Source organism: Andrographis paniculata, unplaced genomic scaffold (assembly GCF_009805555.1).
Source record: "Andrographis paniculata isolate CXL003 unplaced genomic scaffold, ASM980555v1 Contig78END, whole genome shotgun sequence".
Lineage (NCBI taxonomy): Eukaryota > Viridiplantae > Streptophyta > Magnoliopsida > Lamiales > Acanthaceae > Andrographis > Andrographis paniculata.
In genome coordinates, this window is record NW_026137615.1 from 672,449 (window position 1) to 687,926 (window position 15,478).

Sequence of the window (15,478 nt, forward strand, 5' to 3'; positions counted from 1 at the left end):
GAACCAAATAATATATCAATCATTTAGTAGTTTTTTTTGGGAATTGTTATAAGTTTTTATATAAAATAAATAAATAAATAAATTATATAATGTATCTTTTACACACAATTTAATTTAATACAATAGGATTTCACACAAACACAAGAAAAATATTAAAATTATTTATTTATTTATATTCAAATAAAATTATTTAAATATTTTATCGCATTTATTTTATTTTATAAAACTTATATAATTATAATATGCTTTGTGAATATTTTAATTTAATACTACTTCCGTCCGGCTCCAATGGTCCAATTTATTTTTTGCGTGTTGGTCTTTGAATATTAATTTTTATATGAAAACGTAGTACAAATCAAGGGAAAATAACAAAAATATTTCTATTAGTGTTTTATAATACGAGAAATTGCAATAAATATCCTGCACCTATACCTGATTATCGCTTTTGTCATCAATTTATCACCCTAGTAAAATATATCCCGCACCTTTACAAAACTTGCCATTTATGTCCTCCCGTCGCACCTGACAGTCACGTGACATGCAATTCCACGCGCACCCGGGACCCAATAACACGTGGCACATTGTAAGTGGCATGTGTTCGAAATTTTAATAAATGTTTAATTATTTAAATTTTATAAAATACAAATTGCTGATTGATCCCTAGATATTTGCAATTTAACCCTGAAGGATTAAATTACAAATCTTATATATTTAATTTCAATCTCATTCATCGTCTTCGTCTTCAACGTAATCTAATTTCTTTGAATTTTTTTGGTGTTCCACCTCAATTCTTCCAAGCCGACCGACATCGTCGTCTTCCTCAATTTATGTCACGGGCATATCAAGGGAAAATACGTTGATGTCTCAAATCACCGCAGATTTCTCCGATGTTACTGGATCTGTCGAATGCGACTGCGGGGTGAAGGCAAAATTGAGGTGTTATTGGACCAATGATAACCTAGGTTGTCGATTCCACTCTTGTAGATATTATAAGGTAATTCAAAATCTATGTTTGTAAAAACAAAATTAAGCATATATGAACATTCGTAGATGATAATTAATTTTTTTTAAAAAAAAATCAGAATAGTGGAGTGGGATGTGGTTACTTCTAGTGGGAAGAGCCTCCAATTTTTCGATGGAGTAAGGTTGTTATTTCTGAGCTATTGAAGAAATTAGATGCAAAAAAGAAGAAGATTGTGCTTCTCAGAAAGAAAAATAACAGAGGCCTCTGTGTTGCATATTTAGTTAGTATTGTTGTTGTTGGAATGATATTCATCGTCTACCTACTGCATAACAATGGTGTAAAAGGTTGTCCAGACGTTTTATTGATCGAGTAATATGCTTTGTGGATTGATTGCTTTAAATTATAATTGATGGATGGTAGAACGAAGAGCATGTATGTGCATTGAATCCCGAGAGTCGTTAATGTTTGGAGCATGTGGAATTCTATTTTATTTTGTTGTATGTTGTGAACATATCTTTATGTGGAAGTGTAAGTCTATTTTATTTTGTTGTATGTTGTGAACATATATTTATGTGGAAGTGTATTTTTACAATTATTTTGTGTTACGTAATTAAACATCAATCATATTAATACAACTTGTGCAATGCTACAACACAACATGTGCATTCCTACACACATTTACATCACTACAATACAACCTGTGCTTTCCTACACACTTGTGCATTCTTTCAATAAAAAATAAATCATAACGTATGCATAACGTGTGCATTACTACGTATAATCGAAAAGAGGTGACACAATATCATTCAACAAACTGAAATTGTCCACCAATTCACAGAAGAAGGTGTGCTATCTTTAACATAATTCAAAACATATATCACAACGCAATGCAACAAAATGAGTTATGTCACCCAAAACATAGTTCATAAACAAGCACTACAATGTAGAATTGTTGTCATTACTACCACTTCTATAGAAAAGTTTAGACACAAGATACTTCACATTTCTGTCTCTGTAGAAAGTACCGTACTGAGGTCCTCCACGCTAACGAACCGCTGCCCTTGAACCATAGCTTGCCCAACTTGCGATCGAGTTGATGACCGTCTTGTAAACATTGGTTGTTTACCACATTTTGGGATCCTATCCACACGTTGTGGTGGTGGTGGTTCTGGTGCTGAGACAGTGCGGAGGATGTGGGTTGCTCCTGTGTCATGCAGTTGCTCCCATATAGATGGTCCCTACACAATCATTGGGTAATTAGTAATGTTAGAGTAAAAATTCATTAATAAATGTATATACATGCTGGCTTTGAGTCCCTGTTGCAGCCTCCAAGGCTTTTTCCTTTCGTGGCCTGCCTCGACGTTTTGGTTGGGTCGTAATCATGGATTCTTGTGTGGGAATTACCCCAGGTTGACTAACTGGAACAATGGTGCTTGATCTGACGGCATTCCTTGCTGGAGCTTTTTGAATTTGCGTCTACGAATAATGCAATATAGATTCCTGATAGCCATAAATCGCATGCGTTGAATATTTATATTATTTGCGATATTTGGTTAATTTTGATTAGATTCTACCTGATTTGACATATATTATTTATTTATAATTTGCAGGAGAAAAATAAAAAAATTGATATAATTAGTGGGAAAAGGGAACAAAAAGGTCCAAGGCCCAATTGTTACAAAATTAGGGCAAATATAAAGGAAAGAAAGAAGGGGGAGACGTCACTTTATGCCACTTGCCGAGAAGAACACCGTGCAAAAGAGTTCCAGATAGAAACCATGCAAGGGCAAGAAGGAGAAAGATTCTGCCAAGAAGATTTCAAGTTCTACCCCTACCAATATCATTAGGTTTCTCTTTGCTTTCTTCTTCTTTGTTCTTCCTCCTATGATTAGCGAGTAGTTTACTTTTCTAGTCTAGGAGTGGAAAACAACTTTGTATGGATTTGAAAGATTAGACTTGTTTTGATTTATTATATTTCTTTGGTTTCTAAGTATTCATGTGATTTCTAATTTCTTTGAGTGATCTTTTATTTGGTTGGGTATTGTGGCCAGAAATTTCAATTGGATTAAGGATTAATTGCTAAACTAAATTAGGGCTCCGTAATTGTGTTTTAATTTTGTTCAAGTAGAAACTAGTGGCAGACACCATTAGAAAATCACGGAATCAGTTTTAAAAAATTTCGCATAGTTAATTGTTAAATTAAATTAGTCTATTCTAGTTTGCAAGGCGGTTAGGCTAGTAAATTCTTTGTGGCATCACTAGGGTTCTACTCTAACTAGGGAAGCAGTTGACGGACGTACCTAGACTGTCATGAAATTAATGAAGAATTGGTTATTAGGCGCGTGTCGGTAACTATAACTAATTTATTTAGAAACCAATAAAATTAAATATTTATCGATGACCAAATCCACTACCCAAGTTTTCAATTTCATTCCTAGACTGAAAACTTATTTTTATTGAATTTATCTTTTAGTAGTAGAGTTATTAGTTTGTTATTTTATTTTTATTTCCTTCTTACAAAATCCCCCCATTTTATTATATTTATAAATCAAACAATCAAAAATATAACCTTTTTAATTCCTTGAGGAGACAACCCTACTTTATCTATACTACGTTATTTTTATTGCAGAAGTAGGTTTATTTTTATTTAAATTTTACAGCGTGTGAAAAACGCCTGTCAAATTTTGGCGCCGTTGCCGGGGAATTCTAATTGGTTTATTTATCTTTGGTTGTTATCTATTATCTAAAAAATTTGACTTTTTCTGGTTTATGTCGAGATCTGATCGCACAGGAATCTTGAGTTTCAATCCCAAAATTGAGAAGACTGCGCGTCGATTAGAAAAAAAACTAGGGAGCATCGCCAAAAAGATTTAGTTTTAGAATCATCTAGCAATTTGAGTTCTGACGAGTTAGAGCTAGAAGAAGAGATAGATTAAAGGATACTAAGGGAACTGACAGCTCATAACTTAACTCAGCAGCATCTCTGCATAGCATACCCGACGGTAGACGGTAATAGTGCTTTTGAATTAAAATCAGGACTAATACACTTGTTGCCTTCTTTTCATGGGTTGTCAGGAGAAGAGCCACATAAGCATCTCCAAGAACTTGATGTCGTCTGCACAAGTATGAAGCCGCAAGAAGTAATAGAAGATCAAATTAAACTTCGTGTTTTTCCCTTCTCACTGAAAGATACTGAAAAAGATTGGCTATTCAATCTACCTGCCGGAAACGTCACTACATGGACTGATATGAAGAAAAAATTTCTCGAAAAGTACTTTCCCGTTTCACGAGCTGCGATCATGAGGAAAAAGATATGCCAAATGACACAACATACATGGGAGTCTTTATTTGAATATTGGGACCGTTTTAATGCTTTACTTATTCGATGTCCCCATCATCAAATCCCCGTGCAATTACTGATTCAATATTTCTATGAAGGTTTGACTTCCATTGATAGAAGAATCATAGATGCAGCAAGTGGAGGGGCCTTGATGAACAAAACTCCTAGAGATGTGTGGGACTTACTGAACAATATGACGATGAACTCACAACAGTTCAGACCAAGAGAAGCAGTAGCAATTAAAGAAGCAAGCGATGTGAGTTCTATTCAACAACAATTGACTGAACTAACTTCATTTGTTCAACAATTTGTTGTAGGAAAGACACAAGTTAAGGCTTGTGGGATATGTGCAAGTTAGGAACATCCTACTGCTATTTGTCCTACTTTGAGTCAAAAAGTAGATGTCAGTGTTGCAGGATTCATCCCAAGAGCATACAACCATTACTCGAATACCTACAATCCAGGATGGAATGATCAGTCGAACTTAAAGTATGGGAATCGACAAACTAACTTTGAAGATCATTCGAGAGGATTCTCAGCACCTAATCACCCTCCACAACCCTCTCAAACGGTTCCGAGTAATTCTTCAGAGGATATGATGAAAACTATGGCGTCTAAAATGTTGCAATTTCAACAAGAAACTCGGAATAGCATAAGGAACTTGGAAGAATAAGTAAGTCAAATAGCGAATGATATGAGCGAGATGAAGTCAAGAGAAAAAGGCAGATTATCCTCACAACCCGACGCCAATCCGAAGAATGTGAGCTCAATTGTTATACAAAATGGAAAAGATTTGGAAGTATCAAATATTGGAGTTCCAAATGACAAGAATGAGGACGGCATTGAGAAAGAAATAGAGCAAGTTGCCGCTGAAACATTGAACAAGGTAACTTTCGATACACCTACTAGTACTAAAACTAATGTTGCACCGTTTCCTTGCAGGTTGGAGAAACCAAAGAAGGATGACAAAAATAAGGAGATGATGGAGATGTTTCGAAAGGTGGAATTGAACATACCCTTATTGGATGCAACAAGCAAGTGCCGAAGTATGCAAAATTTCTAAAGGATCTTTGTGCGAACAAGAAAAGACTACGTGGAGACGAATGCATTATTGCTGGCGAAAGCGTATCTTCCATTTTACAACGTAAGCTTCCTCCTAAATGTGGAGATCCAGGTATGTTCTCGGTTCCTTGTAAGATAGGTAAGTTGGAGATTAAACGAGCAATGTTAGATTTAGGAGTTGAAATTAATGTGATGCCTAAGTCTATTTACTAATCTCTGAATATTGGACCTTTAAAGGAAATTGGAATTATTATTCAACTAGCCGATAGGACAAATGCTTACCCTGAAGGAATGATTGAAGATGTCCTAGTGCAAGTTAACGAATTAATCTTTCCGGTTGATTTTTATGTGCTTGATATGCATGATGATAATTTTCCAAATCCTGCACCGATTTTACTAGGTAGACCATTTATGTGCACCGCACAAACTAAAATTGATGTGAAACAAGGTATACTTTATATGGAATTTGATGGTGAGAAAGTGCAATTTAATATTTTCGATATTATGAAATACCTTGAAAAATCTAATACGTTGTGCAGTGTGAATGTTATTGACAAAGATATGCAAAAAGTCTTGGGATTGCATGATAAATCAATTTTGGATATAAAATTGAAGCCTCATTCGAATCAACTGAAGTTGGAGCATGCTCAATTAAATAATGATGATGTGAATCTTGCAGAGAAAGTTTTTTGTGAGTAATCATCATTTTAAACGTTGAGGTAAAAGACAAAAACTGAAGTGGGTAAGACGATCCAAGGTAGTGTCACCTAATGACTAATATGGTAACTGCGTAGCCAAAGACGTTAAAGAAAGGCGCTTCTTGGGAAGCAACCCAAGTTTTCTAGCTTTATTTATTTTCTTTTCTTTAGTTTTTATTTTATTTTATTTTATGTTATTTTTAAACATCACCTATTTGAGTTGGATTCTTTATTTTTTCTAGGGAACTTCTTGGAGAATTTTGAAAAAAAAAAAAACCGTCGTCTTTCTTTTTCTTCCTCCCTGAGCTATCAATTTTGGTGTTGGCTAAAACAGACGCACAATCAACTTGAAGAAATTTGGAATCCAAAGCAAAAACATGCAGTTGCTCCAATCCTACGGACTCCAGGGAAGTTCCTCTCTTATTTTACTTTTTTTTTACATTGAGGACAATGTTTGCTTTAGGTATGGGGAGAGAGTAATGCAAATTTTTTGGGCAAAATTTCATTTTGTGCTACTTATGATGTCTGATTTGCTGTCCTTTCGCATGTTTTTGAGATTTGTCTGAAGTGAGTCAAAGGTGGTTTGAGTGCTAGGTTAGTCTGACATGATTCATGACATTGGATTTGAAATATGTTGAACCAGGTTGATATTTGAACCCTGTGAGAATTCGAGTATATATTCCAAAAAGCTTACATTAGAAAGTAAACTACATATTATCAAGCTTTTGGAAATTCTTTCTTGTATGATTTGTAGTGCTCAATTAGATGACCTAGAACTTGAGTGATTATGCATGTTGAACTTGCAACTATCGAGTCTTGCATTTTGAAAATGATAAGGGCATTAGGTAACCCATTGAGCCTTTCTTTATCACCCAGCACAATATATTTCCCCTAGTTAGTCCATTTGAGACTTTTTAGCCTATTTTTCTTCTATATTAAACCTTCTTTTAGCCTCACACCCTTCTTTGATATTAAGCCTTCTCCGATTTGAACCCTATATTAGAAAGAATTACCTTAAGTTCACGTTGTGATGCACCTTATTTGTTCGGAACTAGTTAGAAACGAAGTTTGAGTATAAATAAATAAATCATTCAGAAGTGTTTGCTTCAATGAGAATGGGTAGTGAAAGACGTATTCTCCATTTGATTTGACAGTGATTGACATGATCCCCATTTCTCTTGTGATAGAATCTTTTTTCTGTTGTTAAGGCGGATTTACATATATATTTAGAAAAAAGGCCAAAAAAAAAACCAAAAAAGGCCCCAAAACAATAAAAATAAAATAAATCTTGATAAAGTATTATTGATATAATTATGTTATTAAGGTTTGGGTAGTGAATAAAGTAAGGGTTTCATTGTTTATGCTGAACTGTTTTTCACATGCTAGCATCGTATTCTTATTATATTTTTTTTTTAAACATATTTTAGCCTCCGCATATCATTTTTCCTACCCCTAACCATCATCCCCATTACAACCTTTATAAAAAAGTCCATTTGATTCTTGATGTTAAATTCGAGTATCTTAAGCAAAGGAGATTTGATTTTCATTCAAGCCTATGGGATAATCTTGTGTCACACTACTTGAGCATTAGCTGATTATATACACTAATTTCTTTCAGAGAGCATGTGCGCATACACTTTATCCTCTAAGGTTGACTTGGCTTGATATGTTGAATTTTCGATTGATTTGGTTGAGTTGGATTGTCTTGTCATATTGAGTTGTCTGCGATTTCTTTTGGCTTGTTTTGAATTTATGCTTGAGGGCAAGCATAATCTAGGTGTGGGGAGATTTAATAGCCATAAATCGCATGCGTTAAATATTTGTATTATTTGCGATATTTGGTTAATTTTAATTAGATTCTACCGATTTGGCATATATTATTTATTTATAATTTGTAGGAGAAAAATAAAAAAATTGATATAATTAGTGGAAAAAGAGAACAAAAAGGTCCAAGGCCCAATTGTTACAAAATTAGGGCAAATATAAAGGAAAGAAAGAATGGGGATACGCCACTTTATGCCACTTATCGATGAGAACACTATGCAGAAGAGTCCCATAGAGAAACCGTGCAAGGGCAAGAAGGAGAAAGATTCTGCCAAGAAGATTTCAAGTTCTACCTCTACCAATATCATTATGATTCTCTTTGCTTTCTTATTCTTTGTTCTTCCTCCTATGATTAGCGAGTAGTTTACTTTTCTAGTCGAGGAGTGGAAAACAACTTTGTATGGATTTAGGAGATTGGACTTGTTTTGATTTATTATATTTCTTTGGTTCCTAAGTATTTCTGTGGTTTTTGATTTCTTTGAGTTATAATATTTTATTTGGTTGGGTATTGTGGCTAGATATTTCAATTGGATTAAGGATTAATTGCTAAATTAAATTAGGAGTCCGTAATTGCATTTTAATTTGGTTCAAGTAGCAACTAGTGGCAGACACCATTAGGAAATCACGGAATCAATTTTAAACAATTTTGCATAGTTAATTATTAAATGGAATTAGGCTCTTCTAGTTCGCAAGACAGTTAGACTAGGGAAACAGTTGACGGGCGTACCTAGACTGTCAATAAATTAAGTAAGAGTTGGTTATTAGACGCATGTCGGTAACTATAACTAATTTATTTAGAAACCAATAAAATTAAATATTATCGATGACCAAATCCGGTACCCAAGTTGTCAATTTCATTCCTAGACTGAAAACTTATTTTTATTGAATTTATCTTTTAGTAGTAGAGTTTTTAGTTTGTTATTTTAGTTTTATTTCCTTCTTCCAAAATCCACCCCTTTTATTATATTTATAAATCAAACAATCAAAAATAAAACCTTTTTAATTCCATGAGAAGACGACCCTACTTTATCTATACTACGTTATTTTTATTGCAGAAGTAGGTTTATTTTTATTTAAATTTAACTTACTTCGTGAGAGAAATGATATATATTATGTATTGTGTTAGCTTGTACTTACAGAAATCCGTTGTGGCCTATGTTCTACGGATGTTGTCGTGGGGTCTTGTCCAGCCACCTATATGTACAAAGAAGAGTCAATGCATGATTTTATATCACAAATATAATACAATAACTACACACTGCTATAGTTTACACCGGTGGTGATGATTCCTCAACCCGACGGTTTTCAACTGACTGGTGGACATTTTCTAACATTGTGTCCAGAGTTTCCACATCCTCTGCAATGAACAGCCATTTGATTTTTCTTTAACATTAAAATTCCAGCCTTCTTTCTTATTTTTCTCACAGGTTCATCCCATTTCCTTCGCCTCGATGAGGTAGGTCTCCCAACCGATCGTATTTCTGTTGGGGGTTTAGGTGGATTAAAACCTATTACCTCCCAAAACATGTCACTGGTGACAGCCATTATGGCAGGAGCATATACCTTAATGTATGTCTCCACGGAGTAATACTCATCGATGTAGTCTTGAATTTCTTCTCGTTGGTTAGAGATAGCAGAGATGACATGTTTGCAAGGAATTCCATTTAGCTGCCATTGTTTGCATGTGCAAGTTTTTTCCCGAAGATTAATAGTATATTGGCTCCCATCGAAGCAAGAAATCTCATAATGCGTATTATCAGACTTAATAGGAATGCAGTTAGATACCCTCCGAACATTTCTCTCCAGCAGCTTCAATGCCTTTGGACAGAACCGCAAGTTTTTCCATTTACACGTAGCCATATCTCTGTTCGCTTGCAACTTTTTCATGAGATATTGTCTTATTGACTCCAACATCAACAAAATCAGTTGCTCTCGTGCATCTAGGATCGCACTATTAAAGCTTTCACACACATTGTTTAACAACATGTCACACTTTGGATAAACTTTGAAGTGACTCCGACTCCACTGCGCTACGGGCTTATCATCGAACCATTTGTGTGCCTCACTGTCAAGATCTTTCAACTCATCCATTCGACGACGAAATTCCCCCAGCGTAGAAGCCAAAACAACATGCCAAACTATATTTTTCAGTGCAGTTCTTCTAAACCCGGCATTAACAAAGTTGTTATGCATGTATCTAACACAAAATCTGTGATCACATTCTGGGAATACAACATCGAAGGCTTGTATCAGCCCTTTTTGCTTATCAGACATGAATGTAACTTGTTTGTCACCCCCGATCCTTAAATCTTTCTTCAACAAAATCAAGAACCATCTCCATGTTTCACCATTCTCTCTACTAACCACTGAAAAGGCAATTGGGAACAGGTTATTATTCGGATCAATTCCAACGGCGGTAAGTAATACACCAGTGTAAATACCTTTCAAGTGGCATCCATCCACACCAATTATGGGTCTGCAACCAACACTAAATCCTTCTTTTAAAGCTCCATAACACACATAAATACGGTCAAAAACAGATTCTGCATCATTAATCTCAACACCTAACACAACTGTGGTCCCTGGATTATTCTTTCTTAACTCATATGTGTAATCCCAAAGACTGTATTGGTAAATAGGATCTCCACTTATCTGTTCCAAAGCACGCCTCTTTGCCCTATAGGTCTGATCTTTTGACACACTCACGTTTAGCTCTCTCATTATCTCCTTCCTGAAACCTCGTACCTCGCGTTTCGGATCACATTTAAATTTATGAGCAAACTTTTCACTTAACCAAGAAGTCTTAACATTCGCAACATTAAAAGAAGGAAGACATGACTGCGAATGCTTAGGATGCAATAGACTTACTTGGAAAGCAGTGTCATTCTTCACCTTCACTGCGTTGATTTTCCACTCACAATTTGGTTCTTTGCACCTCGCATACAACCGGCGCTTGTCAATCTTTGTAAAAGCCACACTTCTTCTTTCTGAAGTTGCATGAGATTGTATTGCTCTCTTAACCTCGTCCCTTGTTGCAAATATCATCCCTATATCAAACCTCGGTGTGTACACATTGAGTGGATTGAACTTTGGAAAAGTCATGCCTCACGCCCCGCCTGCGCCCCTCATCCTCTGAGTCAAGTAACTCCTTTCACTCCTCATTATGTCCAACTACCAAATTCTCCTCCGGTGTATCCTCTTCATCATTCTCAGCCCCTAATCCTTCATTCCCAACGTCAAATTCACAAGTGTTTTGCTACCCGCTCCCTCATACACTAACACCACAATCCAGTACCTCTTCAACAACTACTTCATTAGCCATATCTTGGCCTATATCGTAATCATCTATACCTGGAAATTCATCTCCTTCACCCTCATCATCACAATCCATATCTATATACTCCTCAAATAAGTCATCATCACTACCGTGACTTCCACTGCCCACTGTAAAGTCACTATCCTACCCATTATCATCTAAACCGGGGAATTCATCTCCTTCACCCTCAATAGTCATCCCTCCCAAATTGCCAAACTCGCCCTCTCCCAACACTGTCTCCCCAACTCCACGAACAAATTCATCCCCAAGATCATCATAGCCCATGTCCACAAACTCCTCAAATATGTCATCATCACTACCGTGACTTCCACTACCCATTATAAAGTCACTATCCTCACCATCTTCATCATCATCCAGACCAATCACATTACCTTCAAGATCTACATAAGTATCTAATTTTCTACTAATTAAAGATTCATAAGTTGCATCTCGGAACTCCTCACCACTCTCTAATAGCTTTAAATTGTTACCAATTAGAGTGTAATACTTACTATACTCCGAAACGTTAATCCCAATATTTCTTCCAAACAACTCCGTCAAGTCCTTAGTAAGTGTTCCCGCTAGCACGGAATCAAAATTCTTGATGGATCCCCCAATGTACTTTGCTATTGGAGTGTGGTACAAGACTTCATCGAAATGTAAGCACACTGTCAAATGTGTGCTTTTGGGTTCTGCATAACACAAAAATCAGTATGAAACTTTCATATGACAATGGATAGGGGGACCAAATTTGTATCAAATTGACGGAATCAAGGAATGTGGGACCAAAATAGAACAATAAAATATTTCTAATGTTAGGACCATGGTTTGAATCGAAACATTTGGAGTTTTCCGACAACAGTACCCCACAAGAAGAATATTATATGAAATTAAAACGAAAATACTTACCATATAAAGGATGTGCCCCAAAGTCGATTCTTTTTCCCTCAATCCTGCCTTTGCTCTTATCCTCGGCGTTACTCATATCATCAAGAACAAAAAAAACACAGGAATGAAGCTACGTTTGTTCCTCCGACAACAAATGTCTCGAATTCAGACCTTTTTTGGAAGATTGGCGAGCGAGATAAACTTCCCAGATGAATGCAATCGATTTTGGATGAACTTCCTCCACCTGAATGTGATCGATATTCTGAAGTCCACCATTAATGAGTTAGGGGTTTTGTGGTGAGTTTGCGATTTGATCCTGTGTGAAATTGCAATTTAATTAAATTGCAATTTCGCACGGGAATCAAATTGCAAATTTAATATATAAATATATATACTTTAATATCTTAATATAATCACCCAATCAAACAATGCCACGTGGATTTCGTACACGAGAGCGCGTGGTTCAACTGCCACGTGACAATGACGCGCGACGGGAGGACGTAAATGATAAGTTTTTTTTGTAAAAGTGCAGGATATATTTTGCCAGGGTGATATATTGAGGACAAAAGTGATAATCGGGTATAGGTGCAGGATATTTATTGCAATTTACCCCTTATAATACTATTATAATGATATTTGTGCAAAAAAATTATACAAATATAAGGATATTTTTAATATTAAGTACAATGACGCAAAAAGTGAATAAGACCATTAGAGTCAAACGGATGACATATAATTTTACTTAATTTTGTATATTTATACTAAAATAAAAGAGATATTATGTAATTTAAGCCTTAACAAAATAATGAAAATATGTACTCAACACAACCATATATATTTGAAAAAAAAAAAAAGTCTGCAGAAAGAAAATAATCAATAGTAATCTCAATATAGTTAAAATTTATTAATTTTGATTATAATATAAAAAACTAACGAAAATTACTGACGTGCATGTAACGAGATTGGGGGACAATTGACTTGGACACAACACAACCATGTACAACTATAAACACCCATATTGTCACACAACCATGTATAATTATACACGCTCATATTGTCATACGGTCGTGTTTAATTATACACGGGCGTGGTTATTTATGTTTTGATCTAAACATTCATTTTTTTTGTTATATATATATATTTATTTAAAGATTATGTATATTTAATTTATAATAGCTGATATAGTTAAAAATTAAATTACTATATAAATTTGAGAATAGTAAAGTCTAGTTCGACCGTGATTGAAATATATATTGAAATGTTATCTACGAGGTCTCACGAACATATTTAATTGTACATGTCTGTGTACATACTTACGCCCATATACCGTGATGGTTTTATAATACCACCGTATGTCAGTGTACGTGGCTGTGTTACATCCGAACTGAACTTCAAATACGACCGTTTATATAAGTGGACATGACTGCATTTTTTTCTATTTTGATTTAAAAATTCAATATATTGGATTTCAATATTTTGAAATTGAAAATTTTCACATTATTATAATTTAATTTTTACCTAAATCAACTATTTTTAATTCAATATATATAATTTAGAAAAAAAAAAAAAAAGAATTTTTCAATCAAAATAGCAGTACATGACCATGTTAAAAAGATGAAGATATATAATTGTAAACACGATGTTGTATTTAAATCGGTTGCCCCATCAATATGGTTACGTACATATCAACAATTTATATTAATTTTTGAACAATAATATTTTAATTAAAATTATTTATAATAAAATTAAAATTAATAAATTATTTTTATATTAAAATTAATACATTCTAGTTATATTGAAAATAATATTTATTTTTTTTCCTTTAAAAAAAATGAAAGCAAATTGAAGTGAAGCAATTAATAATTGTTCCAAATCCCAATTGCAATTTCAATAACCCTTACGACCTTTTTCTTCCCATTTTTAAAGGATGCCTGCCTGTCTGTGTCTGTCTGTCTGTCCACCTGCCTTGCCGTGCCGTGCCTTGCCGCCGCCGTGTTGCATGGTGGAATTCAGATCTCTCTTCTTCTCCGGTCATTCTTTCGTTGATAAGCAGCAGGACTGATTGGATTGAGTAAACTGCTATGTCGGTGCCGCGGCCACCCTCGGCCGCCTGGGACTGCATGTTACCGGGCCCGCCTTCCAAGAACAACGGCGGATCCGCCGAGCTCTCTTCAGCTGGTCTTCTCGCCTACGGTGCTGGCAGCTCCGTCGCCGTCATCGATACCCACTCCATGCAACTCGTTTCCACAATCCCTCTGCCTCCTCCCCCTTCCGCCGCAGCCTCGCCTTTCATCACCGCCGTGCGCTGGTCTCCACTGCCTCTTCCGCACCACCTTCTCGACACCGACAACTCATCCCCGCACCTCATGCTCTCCGTCGGTGATCGCCACGGCCGCCTTTCCTTGCTTGATTTCCGCTCCAAATCCCCAATTCTCTTCTTCGAGACCAATTACCCAAATTCGGCCAAATTAGGTATCCAGGATCTCTGCTGGATCAGGACCCGATCTGACTCCTGGTCACTCGCTGCCGTTTCAGGGCCCTCCTTGCTCTCCATTTACAACACTACCACTGGCCGCTGCTTCTTCAAGTATGACTCTTCGCCGGAGTACCTATCGTGCCTCCGCCGAGATCCCTTCGATTTCCGCCATTTTTGTGCCCTAGGACTCAAAGGATTCCTGCTGTCGTTGAAGCTATTGGGGGATGACTCTGAAAACGATGTTGCGTTGAAGGAATATCAGATTCGTACTGAAGCTGCTGAGTTGAACAGATTGGAGAGGGATTCTTCTGGTGGTAACAATGGAGCACCAGCCTCTGCGGCTTTCCCAAATTATGTGGTGAAGTTTGCTTTCTCACCACACTGGAAGCATGTTCTATTAGTGGCGTTTCCGAGAGAGCTGGTGCTGTTTGACTTGCAGTATGAATCAGTGTTATATTCTTCAGGGTTGCCGAGGGGCTGCAGTAAGTTTGTAGATATATTGGCTGACGTCAATATGGAGGTTTATTATTGCGCTCATATGGATGGGAAGCTCAGTACTTGGAGCCGGAAACCGTGAGTGTTTTATGTCAGCATGACTTTGAATCTTGTTTTCATTTTGTTGGTAATATGTGCTATGATATTTATTCTATGTAGGTCATTAGCTGTGAAGTTCGTTTCCGTTTAGTTTGCAGAAAATGTTTTCAACTATTTCAAAGTAGCTTAAACAAACTAGTTCAACAGTTTCCTTCATCAATTTGCTCTTGTTAATGGTAGTAATTCTGTTTCGGGCCCATGGTGGAGACAGTAATTTTGATTATTATATTTAGAACTATTTTCCTACTTCTATTGATATTGCTGATAGTAGTTTCTTTCACTTTTCATCACATTTTGCGACGGTGACAAAGAGCTA

The 15,478-nt window shown here is 35.9% G+C and overlaps 4 protein-coding genes and 1 non-coding gene across 9 annotated transcripts in view; 3 read left to right on the forward strand and 2 right to left on the reverse strand.

Annotated features, from left to right (window-relative positions):
- Positions 1 to 4,089: 4,089 nt before the first annotated feature.
- On the forward strand, positions 4,090 to 4,977 carry LOC127239556 (uncharacterized). Its single transcript, XM_051257760.1, has 2 exons — positions 4,090 to 4,560; positions 4,663 to 4,977. The coding sequence occupies exons 1-2, from the start codon at positions 4,090 to 4,092 to the stop codon at positions 4,975 to 4,977; spliced, it is 786 nt and encodes a 261-aa protein (XP_051113717.1).
- Positions 4,261 to 4,367, reverse strand: LOC127240024 (small nucleolar RNA R71). The gene has a single exon (XR_007836289.1). It is a non-coding gene; the product is annotated as a small nucleolar RNA R71 (small nucleolar RNA).
- A 30-nt stretch (positions 4,978 to 5,007) lies between the features above and the next one.
- LOC127239557 (uncharacterized) lies at positions 5,008 to 6,065 on the forward strand. The gene is made up of 3 exons (XM_051257761.1): positions 5,008 to 5,350; positions 5,393 to 5,478; positions 5,604 to 6,065. Exons 1-3 carry the CDS (start codon positions 5,008 to 5,010, stop codon positions 6,063 to 6,065), a joined length of 891 nt encoding a protein of 296 aa, XP_051113718.1.
- A 3,091-nt stretch (positions 6,066 to 9,156) lies between these two features.
- Positions 9,157 to 10,990, reverse strand: LOC127239558 (uncharacterized). Its single transcript, XM_051257762.1, has 2 exons — positions 9,397 to 10,990; positions 9,157 to 9,245 (listed from the first exon to the last, which is right to left on the reverse strand). Exons 1-2 carry the CDS (start codon positions 10,988 to 10,990, stop codon positions 9,157 to 9,159), a joined length of 1,683 nt encoding a protein of 560 aa, XP_051113719.1.
- A 2,999-nt stretch (positions 10,991 to 13,989) lies between these two features.
- Positions 13,990 to 15,478, forward strand: part of LOC127239643 (uncharacterized) — a 36,686-nt gene continuing 35,197 nt past the window's right edge. For 2 of the 5 annotated variants that reach the window (XM_051257884.1, XM_051257885.1), the window contains exon 1: positions 13,993 to 15,141. In XM_051257884.1, coding sequence (XP_051113841.1) covers positions 14,174 to 15,141 — 968 coding nt within the window. In that variant the 5' untranslated portion in view covers positions 13,993 to 14,173. Of the gene's footprint in view, positions 15,142 to 15,478 lie in introns of all 5 variants that reach the window. The other 3 variants (XM_051257887.1, XR_007836174.1, XM_051257886.1) reach the window with 3 other exon arrangements.